Source organism: Lampetra planeri, chromosome 54 (assembly GCF_965212315.1).
Source record: "Lampetra planeri chromosome 54, kcLamPlan1.2.h2, whole genome shotgun sequence".
Classification (NCBI taxonomy): domain Eukaryota; kingdom Metazoa; phylum Chordata; class Hyperoartia; order Petromyzontiformes; family Petromyzontidae; genus Lampetra; species Lampetra planeri.
In genome coordinates, this window is record NC_136160.1 from 8179471 (window position 1) to 8204156 (window position 24686).

General features: G+C 52.0%; 2 protein-coding genes across 3 annotated transcripts in view; one reads left to right on the forward strand and one right to left on the reverse strand.

Moving 5' to 3' along the window:
• The window catches only part of WFS1 (wolframin ER transmembrane glycoprotein), a 46104-nt gene extending 42720 nt beyond the window's left edge, over positions 1–3384 (reverse strand). For both annotated transcript variants that reach the window (XM_078617725.1, XM_078617723.1), the window contains exon 1: positions 3281–3384. In XM_078617725.1, the coding sequence (XP_078473851.1) occupies positions 3281–3311 (31 nt within the window). In that variant the 5' untranslated portion in view covers positions 3312–3384. The remainder of the gene's footprint in view (positions 1–3280) is intronic.
• A 7716-nt stretch (positions 3385–11100) lies between these two features.
• Positions 11101–17515, forward strand: LOC144735140 (uncharacterized). Its single transcript, XM_078617571.1, has 2 exons — positions 11101–12437; positions 17215–17515. The coding sequence occupies exons 1-2, from the start codon at positions 11166–11168 to the stop codon at positions 17224–17226; spliced, it is 1284 nt and encodes a 427-aa protein (XP_078473697.1). The 5' UTR covers positions 11101–11165; the 3' UTR covers positions 17227–17515.
• Positions 17516–24686: the final 7171 nt, after the last annotated feature.

The window sequence follows — 24686 nt, forward strand, 5'->3', positions numbered from 1 at the left end:
TAGAGACTATAGTTAGACCGAGTTCTAGAGTCTATAGTTAGACCAAGCTCTAGAGTCGATAGTCAGACCAGGCTCTAGAGTCTATAGTCAGACCGAGTTCTAGAGTTTATAGTTAGACCAAGTTCTAGAGCCTATAGTTAGACCGAGTTTTAGAGTCTATAGTTATACCATGTTCTAGAGTCTATAGTTAGACCAAGTTATAGAGCCTATAGTTAGACCAAGTTCTAGAGCCTATAGTTAGACCAAGTTCTAGAGCCTATAGTTAGACCAAGTTCTAGAGTCTATAGTTAGACCGAGTTCTAGAGCCGATAGTCAGATCAAGTTCTAGAGCCGATAGTTAGACCAAGTTCTAGAGTCTATAGTTAGACCAAGTTCTAGAGCCTATAGTTATACCATGTTCTAGAGTCTATAGTTAGACCAAGTTCTAGAGCCTATAGTTAGACCAAGTTCTAGAGTCTATAGTTAGACCGAGTTCTAGAGCCGATAGTCAGATCAAGTTCTAGAGCCGATAGTTAGACCAAGTTATAGAGCCTATAGTTAGACCAAGTTCTAGAGTCCATAGTTCACTCAGACCACCAAAGAGACAAACCAGGTCCCGGGATGTGGAGAGCGCAGCTCCTGACTCCTGTGGGGACGTGAGCGCACGGCGCGTGAGCTCCGTGCGCGGCACTATTAATACCCGCGGCGAGTACCGCATCAGCACCGCCGCCGGCGCCAGCGACGCCGCAGTGCAACCTGCAGGCTGGCTCCCAGCCCACCCGCCATCCACACCACCACTACACTCACGGACTAACGATGTCCTTTACTTAGCCAGGCGAGAGCCCCCATTGAAATTCACCGTCTCAAGTGACTGACGTCCTTTATTTGACGAGGTGAGAGTCCCATTGATGTTTACCATTTCTTGTGAAGTCCTTTATTAACCAGGCACCACCGCCACCACCAAAGACTGTTGGGCCAAGTTGCACACCGCACCAGGTACTTATTTGAAGCTGAGTAGACCTAGGGGAGCCCCAGGACCGATTAAGATAATCGCAATCACTGGTGTTGGCCGTGAATGGGAATTGAACTCGGGTCGCCGGGTTCGAAGCACATTGCACTACCGCTCCCATCACCACGACTACCACCAATGACACCTCCCGCATCATCACAAGTTGCCCCAAACCCACAAATGAACCTTATGTCAGGACCCAGGGGTCCCGATTAAACGGAAGTCAAAATCGTAATTTATTCATTTATTTTTGCCGACTCCGTCCCACCGCGCACATAAACGCCGCGACCCGCCTGGCGCGGATCGTTCCGTCGTCGTGTCGTGTCCAAGCGCAGCAGCGGCGAGGACGAATGCGCAGAAGAGCTGAACAAGCTAAATGCGCTCCATGCTCGGGTACGGGCAGGATCATAAGTCTTATCCAAAGCTGCTCAAACTGCCTACACGACTTAAGTACTTTGTCATAACGGTTTGCATAATACAGTGAAACTGCTCTCTTATCTTCATTAGTATTTGTGACCTACCAATGTTTGCAGCCAGGATCAATCGATGACAATCCTATTACCTGCAGATATTTAACAGATGAGATGCGTTGCACCGTAAATTCCTCCTGTTTGATAATACTTCTCTTGAACGTATATATGCATCTGTGCAGATAGTTTTTTTTGCGGTTAAGCCATAGTCCCCAACGCTCGTATCAATGTGAATAAGAGGACATTGGTATAAACGCTTGTTACAATATGAACAGCGCATTGAAAACGTGTACTATTTTATGTACTGTTTACAGAGTGTGTTCACAAATTCACACTGAGAACCCCGATGATTGAAAGAGGGGTATACATTTTTTAGTGAATTTAAATAGAGGTACTGCAGGTAAGCAGTTTTCAGTTTTAAAGGCATAGTTTAACAAGACAACACTTGCCACCATCCTTCAAATCCATTGGTGAAAAGAGCAAAGTTTTTGTTTACATTATATGTTTATGCGAGAGCCGGGGGCTTATGGGACCCCGGGGTCCCGCCATAAAAGGTCTAAATGTCAACAGCTGGAATGTCCTTGCAGGAACAGCGCCACCAGACATGCGGAGAGCAGCAGCCGTGTGCGAGTCTGGAGGAGAGACTGGAGACACCGGACACCCTCCCCACGGGCGGCGCTAGCCGGCACCCCGTGTGGTCGTGAGGGCGCGGCGCGAGACGTGGCGGCGGGTGCGAGCGAGCGAGCGAGCGCGGGGCAGGCAACACACGGAGCGCTCCAGGTCGACTTGGCACCCGGGTGGGGAGCTCCTGCCTGGCCACGTGGCAGAGCTCCGCACTGACACACGACGACCGTGTGGCTGTGAGAGGTGGCCATGCCACAGCGCTGGCTCTGGCAACACCACACCTTCGTGTGCCTTGCCGACCTTGATAGGCGCCACTCGCTAACAGCACTTGCCCCAACAGCCGGTTAGAGGCGACTTGGGGGTCATTATCTGTGTCTGGTTGAAGTGGAGTGTCTGGGTGTGGTGAGCTGTTTATGGAAGTGATTGGTAGCAAAAGTCTACGGTTCCCTTTACTTATAAACCAGCAGTGACGCCCAGTCACCCACCCTCGCCGTTATTCTGGCTCTGTGAGCCCCAGTGATTAACACCGGCCCCTATGGGAGCCTTAGTCTGGCTCTGTGAGCCCCAGTGATTAACATCGGCCTTTATGGGAGGGAGCCTTCGTCTGGCTCTGTGAGCCCCAGTGATTAACACTGGCCCCTATGGGAGCCTTCATCTGGCTCTGTGAGCCCCAGTGATTAACATTGCATCATATGGGAACATGAGTGTGGCTCTATGAGCCCCGGTGATTAACACAGCGAACTGATGGTGGCAGGCTCGGGGCAGGAAGACAGAACAATGCCAGGAGCTCTGGGTTGACCGGGATGACTGACAGATGCAACACCTGGAAACACAAAACAAAGTTCATCCGTATAGCGTCTAACACTGTTGGGGCAAGTGCTGTTAGCGAGAAGCAGCACCTATGAAGGCCGGCACGGCACGCGAGGGGGTGGGTGACCAGCCCCGCGCCCGGCCACCTTTGTCTCTCCAGTGCTGCTGCTGCTTTACACACAGCCCACAAGGTGCCCACATGAGGCTGAGTCGACCTAGGCAACCCCCAGTACCGGTTCAGATACAGCACTCCCCATCACCGCTGTTGGTGGTGGCCGCGAACTCGATACGTCCAGGTTCGCATCGCGACGTGCTAACCGACTACGCTCACCGCTAGCCCACCCGCTCACTCATAGACTCACTCACGGCAGCTGCCACCCTCGCCCACCTTCACTGTCGGCTCGCTCCAGGCTCGCCATGGGACTGCGCCGACTTCCCCCTCCCACCACCCCTTGCCAAGATGGCGGCGCGGTTGTTGCGGTCTCGTGCTTGAGACTTCACGCCTACAAGGAACAGCCCGTACCAAGATGGCGGCGCGATCCGCTGGTCGCTTGTGAGAACGTCACACGAAGTCAATAAAGCAAATTCAATCGATTTTCGAGTTCACATTTAAAGTTAATTGTTGCCGCTACGTTGGCAGTGGTGCACAAAAAAAATGTCAACGCGATTCCGACGTTTCGGGAAATGACCCTTCTCAAATCATGTGCTCTGACAAAAGGCAATTTCTAAAACGTCGTCGCCTAAGTGTTGCAGAGGTCCGCGGTTCAATCCCACGGCTGCCCTGGTTAATAACACTGCGGTGTTGGAGATCGGCAGCCAACCTGGTTCGTCTTGCGATATTGTATTACCACAACACAAAGATCCCCTTATAGCCTTATAATTTTGGGACAAGTGCTGTTAGCGAGGACCTATGAAGGCCTGCGCAGCTCATTAGGCGGGTGGCCAACACCACGCCCGGTCGCCTTTGTCTCCCTCGTGGCGATGTTTACACATCGCACCAGGTTCTCATTTGAGGCTGAGTCGACCTAGGGGAGGCCCAGAACCGGTTGAAATAATCGTCACTTTGTGTTGTCCATGAGCGGGAAAACTCGGGTCACCGTGTTTGTATGCCTCACACACACGATTATCCACAGCCTGCAGTACAACAGGGGGAGAATATAGACATTTCACGTAAAAAGGGCACCTGGGTTGGCAATCGAACCCAGGTCCTTTCGCGTTGTGAGGTACAAGTGGAACCACAGTGCTACGCGGCCACCCAAATTACATCTGACACTTAAAACAAAGAGAAGCGTGGAGTCTCATTGTCATTGTTGATCAGACTCGACGAAGCGCGGCTTATTCTGTCACTGGCGCTCTGGTCACAGCACTAATTCGGTCGCTGTTACTTTTGTCCCATTTGCATTGAATTATAATGTGTAACAATTATTCTTTTTTTTGTTCCTGGGTAGTAAGTGTTATTTCCTAATTGCTTATGCCTCAAAAGTACAGAAAATGGCTATTAATTCCCACAAACTTTGCTTTTGTGACCAGGACAGTGATATTTTTAAATGTAACTATTTTCCAGAACATTCCAGATAGATTCAGTGCTGAGTAAACTTGGAGTAACTTCTAGAACACTATAGAACGTTGCAGTAATATACATTGTAGTGTAAATATTAATATTAAGTCCATCAGTTTAGTTCCAGCTGCCTAAGTGGATACATATCTGCATTTTTCTGAGAGGGCATCAAGAGGCTGCAAGCATCCGGCAGACGCATTTTGCGATGTCTGCAGCCAATTTATCAAGACAAGAGCGAAAAAGCACTCTGTGGAAGCATCTGCTAAGATGTGTGAGGCCTACAAGGCATATTTCGGCATGCCTGTTAGGGATCAAGACAAACCTTGCACACCTCATTTCATCTGCGAGCAATGCAAAAAAACTCTGGAAGGTAAGATGGCCAATTGTTGCTCGGAATTTTATGTTATTAAATTTGTAAAAATGTAACAATGTAATCATTGATGGTTAAAGGTACGGATCAATGAGGGGAACTTCCCCAGTGGGACTGTGGATAATTCCAAGCATGAGAGTTCGCATATTAGAGTGTTATGTTTTTGAATAAAAATTGCTTAAAGAGTCTGAGTGGTTTTTTCCTGAGTTCATGCATAATAATATTATTTATAAGAACTGTATCCTGCGTTGAGAGTTGAATTCGGAGACCTGACATAAACACACTAAGACATAATCAGTAAATGTTAAAGTGAGAATAATTGTATTATCCCGACTGATAACACTGGTCAACAACAAAAAACACATTTTTTTCTGGCCTGGACTTTTGCAGCTGTTTTAGACTAATTTCAGGGTGCTGATTCCAAATCTGATCTCAGATTTGCTTTATCACATCTCATTTTTATGCTATCGGCATACCCCATTTTCATTGATTTTACCCGAAATTAACTCTGTCACTTATGATTGCAAGTTGTTGCGAGTCAGTGACTGCTTTAGTGTTAAAATATGGTGCTGTATTTTTAGGATAGTGTGTTTATAATATAATTTTATGTAGATATCCACATTTATTGAATATTTTTCTTCTGCAGTTTTTATTGAAAATGCAATATTTGATATCTCAAAAACCTGATGTGATAGACAAAAACTGATGCCAGATTTGGAATTAGCACCCCGAAATTACCTTAAAGCCAGAAAAAGTGTGTCGACCAGTGTGATACAAACCTAGACAACGAAGCCAAGCCTAATTATCATAACTGCCCACATTTGCACAATCACATACATTAGCATACATTAAAACGAGTATATCCATAATTAGCATAATTTAAGTACATAATTACATACATTTGCATAATCTCCGAAAAATTACGCATTTTTCCAATCTTCATATAATTTCTATTTTTTAAATTAATTTTTCAAGACCCGACATATACAACAGTCTCCAAGGTGGTTTTACCACGTTTCCCTGCTATCTTTGCCTTTGGGACAGCAGGGACACCAAGGCGCACCTACCACAGGCGGGACTGGCCACAGCGGACCGAGTTTTCTGTGGGGAGGAACAAGTCAAGTGGGAACCACTGGGGGACCTCCGGAAGGTGCTGATGCCCCCACTACACATCAAATTGGGCCTTATGAAACAATTTGTCAGATCTGTAGATAAGGAGTCAGCAGCATTCAAGTACCTTCAAGACTTCTTCCCTAAGCTGTCTGAGGCAAAGGTCAAAGCCGGTGTCTTCGTCGGACCACAGATACTAAAAAGATCGTGGAGTGCAATGAATTCCCCAAGAAGCTCACAAGTAAGGAGAAAGCAGCTTGGAACAGCTTTGTCGCAGTGATTCGTGGCTTCCTGGGCATCCACAAGGTCGAAAACTACGTGGAGCTGGTTGAAACTGGTGAAGAACTACGGCACAATGGGCTGTAGGATGCCCCTCAAAGTCCATATCCTTGATGCTCATCTTGATATATTCAAGGAGAACATGGGAGTCTACTCGGAGGAGCAAGGCGAGCGCATCCACCAGGATATACTGGACTTTGAACGCTGCTACCAAGGACAGTATAACAAGAACATGATGGGAGACTACATTTGGGGGTGGATTTACAGTATGATCGTAAATCTCGAGAAACTATTCACTTATAAATCTTGTGTAGTCATTTTTGAATTACTTTAGTAGAAATACATATACATTTTGATTCATATGGTTTTTTGCTGACTTGTGAACGAAAAAAAAAATTCGCCCGTTTTCTCATTGAAAATAGGTAAATTTCAAAATATCACTGTCCTGGTCACCAAAGCAAAGTTTGTGGGATTCCAAGAACACAGGATGAGATGTTACTATCCTTTGTGCAAGCACTTCCAAGAGTTCATGAACTCTTGTAATAATATCCATTTTCTATACTTTTTAGGCGTAAGCAATTACGAAATAACACTTTCTACCCGGGAAAAAAAATTGTGTTACATAGTGTTATCGGCGGTGATTTAGTCGGCGCTATAATTGCTCTGTGATTGTTGTGGGGGTCGAACACGAGCACCCCGACTCAGACACGAGGTGCTGAAGGGGATTAGATCTGGAGGTCAAGGCCAGGTTGTCCAGTGCCCGGGGCCACAAGACGATCACTTGTGTGGCAGTGCAGGTGGCAGAAGATTAATGCTGGCGAGTCTCTACAATAGCACACGCCGCACGTTATTCATATTATTATTGTCGGCCAGCATAATAACATGTTTATTTTATCAGGTAAAGTCCACTGACCTATATAGCTCTTTTCAGAAGCGACCTGGCTATCACAAATTATAGTTCAACGAAGTGGCTAGTCATCATGTGGAAATTGGTAGCAGATATATAATTAATCTAAACGCACGATGTTGATTCAATGTGGAGGGAAAAACCGGAGGACCCGGAGAAAAATCCAAGCGACCGCGGGGTGAACATGCCGACTCCAAATATACAGCAGGCGTCAGGGTCAGGATCGAACCCACGACCTCCTGTATATCAGGCGAGGTAGTTAACATCTCACCACTACAGCAATTGGAGCTGGAGGTCAAGGCCAGGTCATCCAGTGCCCGGGGCCACAAGATGGCCACTCGTGTGGCAGTGGAGGGTGCAATCCAAAGGATTGCACTCTCATGCCTTTGGATTGTACCACTCTTCGATTTTCCATGAACATGCTAATCTCTCACATTAACATAGCCACTTCCGTGCCCTCGTCGAGGAGGCTGCTCTCCGATCTTACATTTACATGCTATTTCTCACATTAACATAACTAGCCCCGCCCACTTCTTTATGACCCTTGGGCTACACCGATTTCAAACCATTTAAAACATTCTGCCTCAGCAGCAGATCAGGCTTTCCCACCTGATGATGGACGCTTGAGTTGCGCCCGAAACGTCGTGATTTATTTTATACCTACGTGACTTTACTGAAAGAACCAAAGAGTATGGATTCCTGCAGTCACGAAAGCTTCAAATCAAGATTTATTGTACTAACATTGGCTATGCATCCTCAAGCTGACACTCAATTTGGGGTTACACATAGCAACATCGTCCCTGCTGCCAAACTACTGCAGACTGTCTGTGACACATAACCCCTTACTTGGTGATGATAGTCTTGCGCAGAGCTGTATTTTTTTGTCACAGTTCAGCTCTGGCTTGGACTGTAGCACTCAGTTGCTTTTACAAATGCATGAGTGGCTCAGCCATGGCTTGGCTCAGGCTCAGCTCTATTAAAATTCTGAGCATGGCTGTGGGACCGTGCTCAGAGCCGGCTCAAGTTAAGCATGGCTTTGAGCCGGCTCACTTGTGCCAGAGCCAAACCTAAGCCTAGCCCTCAACTTCGAATAGCCTAAGAATGTGTGACTACCAAAAGTACTGCGTTCACATTCACGGAGAGAGCAGAGCGAGACTCAGTATGCCCGGTGGTGATGGCACACGTGACCTATAACCCAGTACTGTGGAGGCAGCGAGGGTTAGTGGATCACTTCGATGTCGGCAAACTCCATTCCCCTCTTCCTCAAGGTCTCCATGCCCTGGCTTGCCAGGAGAAGGCAGTCGGCGTGTGTATTCATCATCATCCGTTTTAACTGTACGGGGATGGAGTGTTGCCCGCCTCGTACCTTTGCGTTTTCTCTTGGTGCTCCAGTTTGGACCCACATGTGTAAAGGAGAGCCGACACAAGATTGCAGGGGTTTCGTCTTTTAATCCTTTTCTCCCATCCACACCTGTCCCCCGCCGTCCCAATCTCGTTCCCGCCAAAGGCCCCCTCTTCCCGCCCGTTCTCCCCTTATATCTCCTCGATCACCCCTCCCACTAACCCTCCTATTGGTGGGAATCCTTCCCCTGACACCCCTACACATGTATGAACACTTAATCATTGGCTGGAAACTTGGAGGACCACGGATATTAGGCAATTGTTTGCCCCGACTCAAGACCCGGAATTTGCCTTCCCACTTGTCTGTGGTTACTCGTGCTTCTGCGTGTGAGTCTATAAGACTGTGAGTCTCTGTGTTTGTGTGTGTCTGGGGGACTGCGAGTCTGTGGGTCTCTGGCTTCACTACTTTCACACGCACGCAGCTGCACACACAAATACTCACTCTCAGCGCAAGGCTGACTGATTACATCTCACGGATGATTGCTCCACTGAACAAAATAGTTACGCGGTTGAGTTTCCAAGTGCGAGTTAAATTAAATAAATGTAAAAAATCTATCATATAAGTCGAGGACTGCATGTTTACGTGGTAATACAGCACCGAGTTATTGTTAGGGTTCCGCATTCGACTTGAAATTATTTCATCGATAGACAATTTTCAAGGATGTTGGTGATTTTTGGGGGTAAAAAAAATGACGAGACGCTCCCGCTTTAATGTATGTCTGCGATACAGGGCGCGGTGACGTGATGCCTGCCCTCTTGTGGACACGGACTTCCACTGCGTTGATAAAAATGTAACCAGACTAAGCAGTCACTCCTTTTTTATCGTCGGCCCGTTGAACGTTGTTTTTCTACAAAGTCGGTGATGAACCACGACCCATCTCTGCACTTAACGTCGCGCGGTATCCGATCTATAACGTCGCTACGAACGGGCAGCTACTGTACTTTCCACTGCGGAGAGCGAGGCGGCTGTGCGGCACAGTGAGTGGCTCGGCAACGCCCCCGGATGACAGAGCGACGCACAGCGGGCCCAAAGCGAAACCCCTCCGCAGTTTCAAAAGTGTTTAGGTCGTGTTGCGTTCTCTTGTTTAAATCCCTTGATATATTTATTAACATTTATCTCTCATCACCGTGATTCAAGAACGCCCATACAGTGTTAGTGCAGCTCATGCAAAATAAGAAAACTAATAGGATAACGTTGGAAACTAAATTAGGCGGGTTAAGTCGTTTTGATGAAGGGGAATGCGCAATAGATTATTTGGCATCGCTCGAAGCCTCACGCCAACGACAGTGAGATTAAGAGCACCGCACCGACCGAGCGGGCACTACATGTGGGGGGAGAGCTCAGCAACAGCAAGGAGAGCAGCGGCCGGACGATCCACCACTTTCACTCTCTCACTCCACCGTTCACTCATGCATTGCATTCCACCAAGCTTCTGCATCATCTTCTTTGGGTCTTTCAGTAAAGCCACGGAGATATCTGCAGTCACGAAAGCTTTAAGTCAAGATTCCGTATCATCGTTAGCGAGTACAGAAAACTATTTTTTTCATGAAATGTATTAAAACTCACTCTTCTATCAAATTGTCTGTTTAATATCTTTTTAAATGGTACTGTATTTGTAATGGTTTTCAGCTGGTGAATAAAATATCTCCCTGGAACCTGGTTTCGCTTGAAGTCGTTTAACTTCAAGTCGCCACAACATTAACCGAGCAAGTCTACTCTTACCACCATTACCATTCGTCCTGTTCGTGTGACTTGCTCTGTGGCCCCTTGGAAATCCTTCCTTATTCTCGAGCATCGCTCTTTGCAAGCAAACAGTTTCTTGTTTTCTCTTGCCCTTGATCCTTACTCTGGAATTTGTTTTTTGAGGTCCATTGTTTGAAACAAAAGCAACCTAGACTTTTGCGTAAGTTGTACATAGTTCCCGACTTATGAATACCCGCACTCGCGATAAAAACTGTAGCAGTCTTGTATGGAGACAGAGTAGTCGTAGGAGGCAACACGTTTTATTTATAACTATCACAGTAACACAACTAGATCACTAACACGAAGGGGTAACGGCCCCTTCCACCCACGACCTAGGGAGGTACAGCCTCTGGGCTAATGTATCCTAGCCACCGGGCTAATGGCTCCTATGGCCCTCCGGCTAGCTGGACCTCGGGGAGGCTGACCCACCACTGGCTCGGTGGGTCCCCGACCACTGGCCCATCCAGACCCGGCCCTTAAAATGACGTCGGGCTGAGGGATCCTCAGGGTCCTAGCCTCCTGACCACTGGCACAGCACTGAGAAGGCCGCCGGTGCTTGGGGTCCAGGGTCTTGTCTTCAGGCGGCTTCTTTGCTTTGACTTGAGGCGAACTGCCCTCTGCTCTCAAGATCCTGCCTTTTATACCATTCCCCACCGAGGGGCGGGGTTCTGTGGGATCGTACGTGTAGGGGTGTCAGGGGAAGGATTCCCACCAATAGATGGGTTAGGGGGAGGGGTGATCGAGGTGATATAAGGAGAGAACGGGCGGGAAAGGGGGGCCTTTGGCGGGAACGGGATTGGGACGGCTGGCGACAGGTGTGAATGGGAGGAAAGGAATAAAGGACGAGACCCCTGCAATCTCGTGTCGGCTCATCTCTACATTTGGTGGCAGCGGTGGGATCCTAATGGCTACAAAGAAGAATCCTCGCGGGAGGGAGCCGAGGGAGGAGGAAGCAGGGGCCGGGGATCCTTCACATCCTGGGCAACAAGGGGGCCTGCTGTCAGAAGCAGCAGAAGGGGGCCCGGATCGCCTGGAGGATCGCATGGAGGACCGCATGGCCCGCGTGGAGAGGGCGCTCCAGGAGCTCTTGCAGAGGCTCCCTATGGGGGGCCCGCCGGCGCCGGGACCCCCACCCCCACGCGTACTACGGGAGGAGAGGCCACGGGAACCGGACGCCGACCAGCCGGCCGGGCAGGAGCCGCAACCAACCTCGTCACGCCAGCCGCCGCCGCTCCCGCCAAAACCCCCAGGGCTAAACACCCAACACGGAGAGCAGGTGGCCGGACGGCCGCGTCGGCTGGGGCCCGTCGACAAGTTTGTGGCTGAGGAAGAAGATTGGGAGGAGTTTGTCCGCCGATTCGAGGCTGCCTTCCACGCTCTCGAGTGGACAGACGAAGAGGCCCTACGAGCGCTGCCATCTGTTCTGGGCAAAGAAGCACTCTCCTCTTACACCTCCCTTCCCTCGCACAGCAAGTCCACGCTACAGGCGGCCTACGAGGCTTTGGGGGAGATCTATTGCCCGGCGGAAGGAGCCTTTAAACGGTTCCAGGATCGCCAGCGAGGGGCTAAAGAATCCCCTTTAGCCTACAGGGGGGCGCTGCTCGTGTTGGCGAGGAGAGCTTTCCCTCGCCTGGCTGAAGAAGCGCTCGAGGACCTCGTGGTCGAGCACCTCATCGCCTACGCTTGCCGCGCCGGCGTTGTAATGCCCGTAGTGACGCCGGAAGAACGCACCTCGCTGTGGGCTGCCCGGACCATCCAAGCCCACGAGCAGGTCATGGGCCAGGCGCCACCCGTGGGCCCGGTGGCTGGCGCGGCGGGGGGGAACAGCCGAGCCGTTGCCGCGGCGCTACTTGGTCCAGCGACACTAACCGCCGAACCTGCACCGTCACCACAGGCTGCCGGTGGGGCATCTGGGGACGGACCGCCGACGTCTGAGACGGAGCCATCGCTGCGGGAGGTGTACGCGGCGATCCGGGGACTGGTGGAGCAGAGGGACCAGCCGCCGCGTCGCTGGCAGCCGCCTCTACAACATCGCGCCGAGCCCCCCCGACGCAACGCCCCGTGGGTCTGCCACCGTTGTGGTCGAGAGGGGCATGTGGCGAGGGGGTGCCGCACGGAGCCGGAGGCCGCCAACGTCACCTGGAACCTGCCGGGGCCGAACGCCGACAGGAGCCAGGCGAGTGACGCCGTCCCACCCGGCCTCTCGGTCGGGCCGGGTAATTACAATTCCGACGCCGCGAACTCACCGGGAGTCTCCTCGGGGTGGGCGCCGGTGGTGTCGTTTCCCGGTCCCCGCTGTTCTGGTCGGGGGAAGGGGATAGCGCCGGGGCCTGTGGTCGCATCGCGACCCGGAGTGGCGTCGCGAACGGACGTGACGTTGCGTCCGGAAGTGACGTCGCGGCCGGAAGTGGTGTCGCGGATCGCGCCGGGAATTGCGCCGGGGCCGTGGACCGCGCCGGGAATCGCGCCGGGGCCAGGGACCGCGTCGGGGATCGTGCTGAGGCCGGGGACCGCGCCGGGAGTCGCGCCGACGCCGGGAGGGACGTCGCGGACGGAGGTGACGTCGCGGGCGGAGGTGACGTCGCGGGCGGAAGTGACGTCGCGGCCGGCAGCGACGTCGATGCCGGGCGTGACGTCGCGGGCGGGCGGGGTTTCGCGGGCGGGCGTGACGTCGCGGGCGGGCGGGGTTTCGCGGGCGGGCGTGACGTCGCGGGTGGGCGGGGTTTCGCGGGCGGGCGTGACGTCGCGGGCGGGCGTGGGTTCGCGGGCGGGCGTGACGTCACCGGCGGGCGTGACGTCGCCGGCGGGCGTGACGTCACCAGTTACCTGCAACGCCGGCGAGTTGCCAGGGGCAACGGCCCGGGGGCGGAGGCAGCCCACACGATTGACATTGCGCCCTGGAGCAATTCCACGACCCGCCTCACCACCGCTTTGCGACAGAGCGAGACGGAACCAGGGGGACCACGCCCCCGTGACAAAGGAAAGGGAGGGGCTCACGGGAAGGCCCACCCCCCAGTCCCCACCGCCCCCTACAATGGGGGGGCCCCCCCACACCACAAGGGGGGCCCATCCTACGTCACCTAGGGGGGGCAATTTGCACTACATAGAGAGCCCAGCCCGCAACCCAGGGGTAAGCCCACACTATGTAACAAGGGCGCGTTCACCCTGCTGTGACGCACTCCAAAGGGAGGAACCCCATCTTCAGTCCATCCACACCCATCCCCCATCATTTCACCATGCACCACAGGATAACGAGACGCCGCCTGGTCAGTGGCCGGACTCAGCCACACAATGGAGGAAGCTGGCAAGGCGGGTGGTAGCGGCCACGTCAGGAACCTCGGTCCTGGTCGGTGAAATCGCGGGAGTGTCGGCACGTATCTTGGTCGATACGGGGGCATCAGCCACGATCATCTCGAGCACCATGCATGAGATGCTGCCGGATAAAATCCGACCTTTAGTCCCCGTCAAGACAACGTTCATTGCAGCAAATGGAGGCAGCATGGGCTTCCTGGGCCAGGTTGAAGCCCCGATACAGATTGGGCAGCTTTCGGTAGCAGGACCCATCCTTGTCTCCGCAACGTTGCCCGTACCCTGCCTGTTGGGGACGGACTTTCTGAGGCGGATGCCAATGAAAATCGATCTGGCCAATGGGCGGGTGGAAGTCCAGGGAACGCATCTCCATTTCCTAAAGGCGGAGGGGGCCAGCCGGGGTGTACCCTACGTGCAGGCTCTGGTCAGTAAGTCTGTCTCCATTCCCCCGGCAGCCCAGATGCTGGTTCCGCTGCAATATCGGTCCCCCCTCGTGACAGCCCGACCAGACTCACCCATCCTGGTGTCTCCGGCGTCAGCGGCCATGGATCGTCATGCGCTGGTGGGGGCCGAAACTATTGTACAGAGGAACCAGCATCTGTTCATTCAGGTGCTGAACACCTCCGATAGAACAGCGACGGTGCAGGAGGGAACAGTTCTGGCCCACGTTAGTCCCTTGTCACTAGGAGCCCCAGGGACAGAGCCCGAGCTTGTAGGCAGCATCAGCCAGTCCGAGGACAGAGGGGCCAAATCGTGGATGGACCAGCTGGCGGGGCCTGAGCCGGGATTGCCGCCCGACCAGAAACAGCAGCTGCACTCGTTATTGCAGGAGTTCTCGGACGTGTTCAGCCGGGGACCGTTCGACCTAGGGCGCACAAATCTGTCACAGCACCACATCAACACGGGAGATGCCGCACCCCTGCGCCAAAACACATATAGAATGAGCCCAATGGAAAAAGGGCACATTCAACAAGCGGTGCAGGAGATGCTGCGGGCCGACATAATTTCTCCATCCTCGAGTCCCTGGGGGGCACCGGTGGTCCTAGTCAAGAAGTCAGATGGGTCACTGAGATTCTGTGTGGACTTCCGACGCCTCAATGCCGTCACGCTGGCCGACGCATATCCCCTACCACGTATCGACGACTCATTGGATGCACTGGCGGGAGCAAAATTTTTCAGTACGCTGGATTTGTTGTCCGGGTTCTGGCAGGTCCCACTAGACGCGGACTCCCGGCCTAAAACAGCATTCCGGACACCACAGGGCCTGTTCGAGTTCAACTGCCTGCCTATGGGCCTCCAGACGGCGCCGGCAACGTTCCAACGCATAATGGAGTTGGCCTTGGCAGGCCTCCAATGGGAAACGTGCCTCATCTACCTGGACGACGTCATTGTTTTCAGCCGATCATTCGAGGAACACATTGACCGATTGCGTCAGGTGTTCCTGCGGTTCCGGAACGCGAACTTGAAGCTCAAGCCGTCGAAGTGCCACCTTATGCAGTCGTCGGTACGCTACTTGGGCCACGTCGTCAGTGAGTCGGGAGTGGCTACAGACCCGGAAAAGACGGCCTGCGTGAGGGCCTGGGCTGTTCCCACAACGGTTCCGGAGGTACGCCGGTTTGTGGGTTTCGTTTCTTACTACCGCCGGTTTGTGCCCAACTTCGCAACCATTGCCAAGCCCTTGCACGTGTTGACGGCGAAGAACCAGAGGTTTTATTGGGGCCCTCTGGAGGAAGAGGCATTCCAGCAGCTGCGCTCACGTCTGACAGATGCACCACCATTGGCCTTTCCGGATTTTGGCCTCCCCTTTATCCTGGACACGGACGCCAGCGATGTGGGCATCGGCAGTGTTTTGTCGCAAGTCCAGCAGGGTCGCGAGGTGGTTATCGCCTATGGTAGTCGCGTGCTTTCATCAGCGGAGCAGCGCTACTGCGTCACACGTAGGGAACTCCTGGCAGTCGTTCACTTTGTGCAGCAATTCCGACCCTACCTGTATGGTCGCAAATTTACGGTCCGCACTGACCACGCGGCCTTGCAGTATTCGCTCCGCATCGACCAGCCTTCGGGCCAGCTGGCCAGATGGATAGAACGCCTGCAGGAGTACAGGTACCAAGTAGTGCATCGCAAAGGGACCAGACATGCCAACGCAGACGCATTGTCCCGACTGGTGCCCCAGGGCCCTTGTGCATGCACCACAGGCGGGGCACGCTGCAAGGAGGCGAGGCCGGAGGGGACGGTCATCGCTCCCGTACGCACGGCGGAGGGCGCACAGGGTGAGGTCCAGCTGACCGACCACGACCTGGGGCTGACCTTGGACGATTGGAGACGGCTACAGCTGGAGGAAGCCCCACTGCGAACACTACGCGCCTCAGCAGAGGCAGGGGGGGAGGAGTACATCGTATGGGAGGATCTCCTCATGCGATGGGACCCGACAGGGCGCCGGCGATGCCTGGTAGTTCCGGAGTCGCTGCGTCAACAATTGGTTATGGACGTACACGGCCGCCAGCTGCTGCACCTGGCAGGGCGGAAGACACTGCACACATTACAGGGTCGGTACTTTTGGCCAGGTATGACCGCTGACGTGCATCGATGGGTCGCTACCTGCGTCGAATGTGCGCGGCGAAAGCCGCCACCCCGGGTAAGCCGGGCGCCCCTACAGCCCATCACGGTGACCAGGGTCAACGAATTGGTTGCGTTGGACATCTTGGGACCGCTGCCGGTCACGCCACGGGGAAATAAATACCTGTTGGTCGGAGTCGAGTACTGCACGAGGTGGCCGATGGCGTGGGCCCTCCCGGACCAAACGGCACAGACCATCGCCGATGCCTTCGTGGGAGGCTATGTCCTTGATAAGGGGGCACCGGAGCGGTTGCTCACGGATCAGGGCAGGAATTTCTCCTCACAGCTATTGAAGGACGTCTGCTCTATCCTGGGCACTAAAAAGGTCCGAACATCTCCATATCATCCCCAGACCGATGGGATGGTAGAGCGGCTTAACCGCACCATAGCGGCCATGCTGTCCCAAGTGGTGGACGAAAACCATTCCGACTGGGACCTCCACATTCCATCGGTCTTAGCGGCGTACAGGGTGGCCCCACACGCGGCGACGGGGTTCTCGCCGTTTTTCCTGATGTACGGACGGGATCCCGTTCCGCCTATTGAGGTGCAGCTGACGGACATTCCTGCAAGAGCCGACGCATGGCCGAAGGCACTAAAGACCTCCCTCATTTATTTGAGAGAGGCCCGCCAAGCAGCCGAGGCCGCATCGGCCGCGAGCCAAGAGAGTAATGTACGGATACGGGAGAGGACAGTGACAGCCAAGCCCTTTAAAGTCGGGGACCAGGCATGGCTACACTGTCCTCAGGTGCCGGTTGGCCTCTCACCAAAGCTGCACCGACCCTGGAAAGGGCCGGTCGAGGTCATCAAAGCACTCCGACCGCAGTGCGTCCAGGTCCAACTGGGTAAGCGACGATGGTTTGTACACCCCACCCGCCTTAAGCCATACATCTCTCCACCGTCATCTTCACCAACATCACCACCAACATCACTGCCAACATCATCATCATCCCTACCCAGGCCAAGGTCGCCGACCACCACGCGCCGACCGGCAGGGGGTTCGGTGCCCTGGGTTCCCTTGTCACCTACAGCACCCCATGTGAGGCCTGACGGAGCGGCGGCACGAGCGGGGGCCGGAGAGACAGCGGCGCCAGGCAAGGCGACACCGGCACCACCGAACCAGGGACCGCGACGAGAGGGCCTTCGAAGGAGGGGGCCGCCACGGTCATCTGCTGCCTGTGGATGTCCGGGCTGTTACGGGATGCTGGCTGGAGACCTGGGCAGGCCGCGCAATTGATTTGTTGTGTTATATTGCATTGTATGGTTGTGGGGGGGGGGTAAGGGCTGTCGTCACTGTCAGTGGTGGGAGGCATGGGGAGACTTAAATGGTCCATGGGGGAGGCAGAACCGAGGACGGTTATTTTTTTCTCCGGGGGGGGGGGTGATGTAGGGGTGTCAGGGGAAGGATTCCCACCAATAGATGGGTTAGGGGGAGGGGTGATCGAGGTGATATAAGGAGAGAACGGGCGGGAAAGAGGGGCCTTTGGCGGGAACGGGATTGGGACGGCTGGCGACAGGTGTGAATGGGAGGAAAGGAATAAAGGACGAGACCCCTGCAATCTCGTGTCGGCTCCTCTCTACATACGCATCCCCCAGCCCCCTCCCCTCGAAGGGGTTCTGGCCATGGGCAACCCAACCGGTCCGCACCGGTTTATACCGCTCCCCACCGAGAGGCGGGGTTCTGTGGGATCACACACACACCCCACAGCCCCCTCCCCTTGGCGGGTTCCGGACGGGGGGTAACACAACCACCCCGCACCAGTAAGTACTGTGGCTTGGCGCTCGCGTGTCCCAGCATGACCACCACACAACTTCCATTAAAACGCGAACTCTAGTTCGCGTATTAAACCGCGGCACTATTTTGTTCAGCTGAGCGATTCTCCCCGAGATGTAACGAGTCGGCCTCGCGCTGGGAGTGAATGTGGGCGTTTAAATTCAGTGCATGAGCCCGTTTCGACTTACGAACAGTTCTACTTATGAGCGCGTCGCGGGAACGAATTATGTTCGTAGGTAGAGGACTGTGCTACTCTTATTTACTTGTGCTTTATATTAGACCGTGACCAATTCAGGAGGAGAGGTTGAGGCGACTAAATGTGGAGAACCCCAAGCTGGAGCGGACTCGTGGCTCGTGTTCAGCGGCAGCTGTGTGCCTCTCCGGGGTCACGGACATTCTTCAGAGGAGGTTCGAGTTTTTGGCAAAATCACGAGTTTCTGCAATGTCGCCTTTGGGGGGCGATGATCCCGACCCTCACAGCACACGACACAGACTCGCGGGACAAGCAATCCAGGTCGCTTTTAATTTACAATTCAACAGAAGCCACCATTTGCTGGCTACATCATTTCCCAGCAAACGGTCCCACCCGCATCTAAGGCACCGTGCGCAGGCTTGGGCTGCCAATGTGTTCCCACCACACGCAGTCTCGGCTGGCTCACGGCGAGACTCCACGCCCTCGTCGTCGTGGACTGACATTCTTCCAGCAATGGGGCTGAGTGAGTCGCGATGATTCTGAAGTTTTTGGAAATGGACTTTCGCAAAAAAAAAGTCAAAGTGGTGTCCTGCTGCTCACGTCCTGAGCCGTGGTGGAAATCCACATTCAGAGTCTCTCGTAGGACAATCATTCTTAACTTCCTTCCACACAAAGTGTGGCATCTCATTTTCTCGACCCTGGAAGGATTGTGGGCTGAGTCAACCCCCGCCCCCCCCAACCAACCAGATGTTTAATTCGCGACTTTCTGGCTGAGAGCTGCTTGCCCTGCCGCTGAGCCACTCGGCAGGGGTCACCCTCTCTCCGTTCTCCTGGAGCTTTGGAAACGGCCAAGCGGCAAGAGTGAGATCTCCAAAACAACTTTGCCAAAGTGGGGAGACGGAGCTGTCCGCATTTATGCATGCCTATTCTCTACTGTTGTTGACCCATGCGTATCTCCTGGGGAGATAAGTGGTTTAAACATTCCAAATACGGCATATAACCTTTGTGTATTAAAAAAAATTCACCATTTTGTACAAATGAATTCCATAAGCCACTTTGTGAAACTTCTTTAGGTTATGAAAAATGAACGCGTTTCATTTGAAACAAATGCAGTCATCCGAGCCATCAGCTGATGGAAATTGCACATTTGTTTGACGGGGATCCATATAATCACAGATATTAGAAATAAATTAACGTGAAAATATGTAATGGTGCAAATCAACAACGTAAAGATTGCACTTTTGCTAATACTCCTGTCCATATCATCAACAAGTACAGCTACAGGCTGGTGTAAATGTATATGTATCTGTGTATGTGTGTGAGCAAAATCACCTGTTGTCCGTGTGTAAGCGTGTTAGCATGTGTGAAACAGTAGTTGCTTGAGACATTTGCCAACTTTCTATTCGCCTGCATCCGGGGTGGGGAACCTGCGGCTCCGGAGCCGCGTGCGGCGGCTCTTTGAGGACTACTTCGTGGCTCCCGACACAATAATTGCAAAGTAAAAACACCCTCCTAATTATTTTCGATAAATGGTGAACGTCTAAAAGCCCAACAATTATTTGAAATGCGACAAGTTATTGTGCGTGTGCTGTTATTAAAATAGTGATTAATAAAAAATACATGGTTTGACGTGATTCATTCAGGACCCTCTTTGTATTCACATGCATTGCGGCTCTTTAAATATTGAGCTTTTTTTACCGACCCCTGACCAGTATACATCACATTGTTCAAACGAATATCCAAAAACTCACAAAGACCAGAACTTACAGAGGACCCTTGCCCATGAACTGAATATGAAAAATCGGTCTAAATTTTGCTTGTGTTGAACCAATGCTGCTCAAATGATGGACTTCCATTGGATCGTGTGGCTGATGGGATGTGTACATTTTTTGTATTTTGTTACTTATAAACTCTCCAGCATTATGATTTTGTGTCATGTATTACATTAGCATCAGTTACCACTCATGACCACCGATACAAGTGCATGTACGTATGCGATGCGTGTGCATAAGGTGGACATGTTGATGCACATATGTATGCGTTCATGTGTACGGTTTGTAAATAGCATTCAGAATTGTTTGATTAAAAACCTTCACAGAAGGAAAACTTGAAACAAAAATCAACCAAATTCAATAAAATAGCACGCAAAATATAAACATCTATAGAAATCGGGGCATGCAAATCGACACAGCCACACGGCACGACACCAACAGGGAAACTCGCACACTGGCCCACAAGAGGGACCCCACACTACTCCAGCGTTATTGTGATAAATAACTCCCCTTGACAATGTTGACGTGAACATCTGTATAACTATGCTTAAATAAGACACAACTCAAAAAAACACAAGCAGGACGCTTGTGGACACGCGGCCTCGCACGAGTTGTGAAACTCGGTAAATGAGAGAACAGGAACATGAGAACACTGTTTCTGTTAAAGATGCGCCTCTACAGGACACGCATGAAGCGTTGCCTCGAGTGGCCACGATGTTGGTGCCTAGAGCCACGTCCATTCCACGTTCTACAGGGTACCAAGTTCCGTGCACAGACACACTCGTGATCCAGTGAACGATCTCACCAACACAAGCAAATCCTTCACCAGGGGGGATTTCTTTATACAACAATCATGATATGTTACCCAGGAAAGCCAGTTGGTTCACAATTGGAAGATAAATTAATTCAATTTTGTCAATAACATTGTATCCTTATGATTCATGGAGAGGTGGCTACCTCGGTTTGACTGCCAGCCACGGCTAACATGTGATGAGTGATATTGAAGCTGCCCTGGACTCCTATTTTCAATCTGCACTGACCACTGTGGTGATGTATGGTCAAACCACCCCTATGAGCAACACAGAGTGGGGAGCCTTCATCCAGCGGTGGACTGGCAAAAGGGCTGCAGCTGTAGTCTACTGACACGAGTGCTGCATGAGTGGGCTTATTATGAACACATCATGACCTGATCTTGAGATGCTTCGGAACAGGGTTTATATTACCTAGCTCTCCTATTTGTTCGTTTGAGTCAAGACCACTTGAATAACAGTACTGTCTACTGCTATTTCAATCCACTGCTGCATGAAGCCCTCCCCATGGTGTCAGCCATGGAGCCTATTCAAGTACAATACAAGTCATCAGTATTATCAGTATTATTATTGACAAACACCTCCTACACATTCCATTGCAAGGCCCGTGGGCCACTGGCGATCCCTGGTGGCGTTTAGTGCGGCCCCCAACAAGACACAACACGTGACAATACCCCCCGTCATCGTGCTGCTGGCAAACCCCCAATGGTTTCAAATGTGGCGGCCCTCTCACTGATGATGTCTTATTGGCAAAAGTGGCCCCCCCTCTGAAAACTAGTCAAAAACACTGGACTAGATGGTCACAGCCCAAACATTTTCAACTCGCAACCTTCTGACCCGAGCCGCTCGGTCGACCGCTGAGCTGCCATTGTTACACGACGACGAACTACGGTACGATGGTGCAGATACAGAAAATAACACGAAACCGGTCTGAACGAGCCAGCAGCCGCAACCCACACATCTTACGATTCGCCTCGAACACGGCAACACTTGCGGACGTGTTCTCGTGAACAGGGGAGTGTGCAGTCACCAACACCGCGTCGCGCACGCGGTCACCGCACACCGCAAGTGGTTTGAGTGGAGAGGGCTTGAAGGCCACTTTGACCAAGGCTGTCCAGGGATGTAACGACAATGGTGACGTACGGGGATCCTGACCCATACAGCGCTTTGCTGCCACCGGTGTACAACATTCAAACACACGCAAATCATCGACAGCCTACTGGCTGTACCACCTTGCTCCTCTCACATGGAATTATATTGCATTTGTTTTACATTACAAAACACATTCTGACCCAGACATTGGATGCTGAAGAGACGTGAAGGCAGGCCCATGGGTCTCTGTGTAAGTCTATGAGGTCTCGCCAGTCTACAGGTTTCTTCTGAGTCTGTGGATATCTATGAAGTCTATCGGTATCTCTGTATGTCTGTCTTTTTAATATCGGTAATATCAGATTTTCATCCCTCTCATGTATTGTAATTTGAATTAATCAATAATGTGTTTATATTATGTTACCGCTGATGTTAGTCATAGTTGTAAATCGAACTGAATTTGCTAAGTCCATAGTGCAGTGAGCTAATCACTCTGCCACCAATCCATCTATGGTTATCTATGTAAGTTTTATGGGTCTCTATATAAATCTATGGGTCTATATTCCAATCTATGGGTCCGTGTAAATTTATGCAAGTTTCCGGGTCGCGATGCAAGTCCTCGGGTCTCGGTGAATCCGAGGCTTGCGTGATGCCACACAGGCCGTCCTCCACACGACTCTTTGGCTGGAAGGCACAAGGAACGGAGAAGCCGCATGAGAGAGCCACATGGACACGTACGCACCTCGGCTCCGGAGAGACAGACCCCTCCCGTTCACTGTTAATTATATAGTCTAGAGGGAAATTGCAAGATCCACGCGAAAGATGTGCTTGTTTCGATTTAAAGCTTTCGTGACTGCAAGGGATTCATATTCTTGGTTCTTTCAGAGAACCTCTGTCTTGGAGAAGTCAATGTCATGTGAGCCCACTGAATTGTAATCCTGCATACTGCATAATGCACGATCATAATATGACTTTGAAACCCCCCCCCACCCACCTCCTACACATTCCACAAGTAGTGACTAATCCCATATCTGCATTTCCCATAAATATGCTAAATTCCTCTTGATATGCAAATTCCTATGTCAAAGCGCCCCTTCCCCCCTCCAACCCAGCTTAAATATACGCTGCCAAGCCTGGTGGTGCCCATTCAAACGCTGTCTTTCCGACAGACCTGTTCTTCACCTGAGGACGGCTGCTTGCGTTGTGGCCAAAACGTCGTGAGAATGATTTTATTTAGTTTTATTTTTATTATTTTATTATTTCTCTTCTACGTGACTTTACCGAAAGAACCAAGAAGATGTGCTTGTGTTGCTGATGAGAGCAAGGACCTGAGCAGATGGTTGTGTTAAGGGGTCAGGCTTCTGGGAAACACCGGCAATGTGGCTTGAGTCAGAGACCCCCTCTTCCCTTGCAGCTGAAATGACAAACGTGAACGAAGACAGTGTATAGGAGAGCATCAACGTACTTTTAAGTTTAAAAAATAAAAAACAACAAAAAACATCGAACGAAAATGTAAAAGTGTGCAAAGAATCAAAATGGGGAGATTCATGCTTGGAAATTACACCGAGAGATAGAAAGAGGAGCACGTGGATTAGAGAACGCAGGCAGGTTAGAGACATCATCCCACCTAGGAGACCGGTCATGGCTAGAAGGTACGATGGCCGAACAATCCGGAATAGTAACATAGGGGCCGCCAGGAGCTGAGCGCGCCCGAGAGGACACTTGCCGAGGAGATGGTGCTATGAAATCAGTTCATGTGCCGGTGTTGGAATGGGTCGTTACATCGAAGTGTCGTGAAAGGTTTGTAGCGGTTAGGGGAGGACTTCATCCAACAGTGGATTGACCATGGCTGAGGTAATTTCTGGGTGTGTCCGAGTGTATTCTGGTGTACCCAGGTGTATCCGGGTACACTCAGGTGTACCCAAGTGTACCCAAGTGTACCCAGGTGTACCCAGGTGTACCCAGGTGTTACCCAAGTGTACCCAGGTGTACCCAAGTGTACCCAGGTGTACCCAGGTGTTACCCAGGTGTACCCAAGTGTACCCAGGTGTACCCAAGTGTACCCAGGTGTACCCAGGTGTACCCAGGTGTACCCAAGTGTACCCAGGTGTACCCAGGTGTACCCAAGTGTACCCAGGTGTACCCAGGTGTACCCAAGTGTACCCAGGTGTACCCAGGTGTACCCAGGTGTACCCAGGTGTACCAAAGTGTACCCAGGTGTACCCAGGTGTACCCAAGTGTACCCACGTGTACCCAGGTGTACCCAAGTGTACCCAGGTGTACCCAAGTGTACCCAGGTGTACCCAGGTGTACCAAGGTGTACCCAAGTGTACCCAGGTGTACCCAAGTGTACCCAAGTGTACCCAGGTGTACCAAGGTGTACCCAAGTGTACCCAGGTGTACCCAGGTGTACCCAAGTGTACTCAGGTGTACCCAGGTGTTACCCAAGTGTACCCAAGTGTACCCAGGTGTACCCAGGTGTACCCAAGTGTACCCAAGTGTACTCAGGTGTTACCCAAGTGTACCCAAGTGTACTCAGGTGTACCCAGGTGTTACCCAAGTGTACCCAAGTGTACCCAGGTGTACCCAGGTGTACCCAAGTGTACTCAGGTGTACCCAGGTGTTACCCAAGTGTACCCAAGTGTACCCAGGTGTACCAAGGTGTACCCAAGTGTACTCAGGTGTACCCAGGTGTTACCCAAGTGTACCCAAGTGTACCCAGGTGTACCCAAGTGTACCCAGGTTTACCCAGGTGTACCCAAGTGTACCCAAGTGTACCCAGGTGTACCCAAGTGTACCCAGGTGTACCAAGGTGTACCAAGGTGTACCCAGGTGTACCCAAGTGTACCCAAGTGTACTCAGGTGT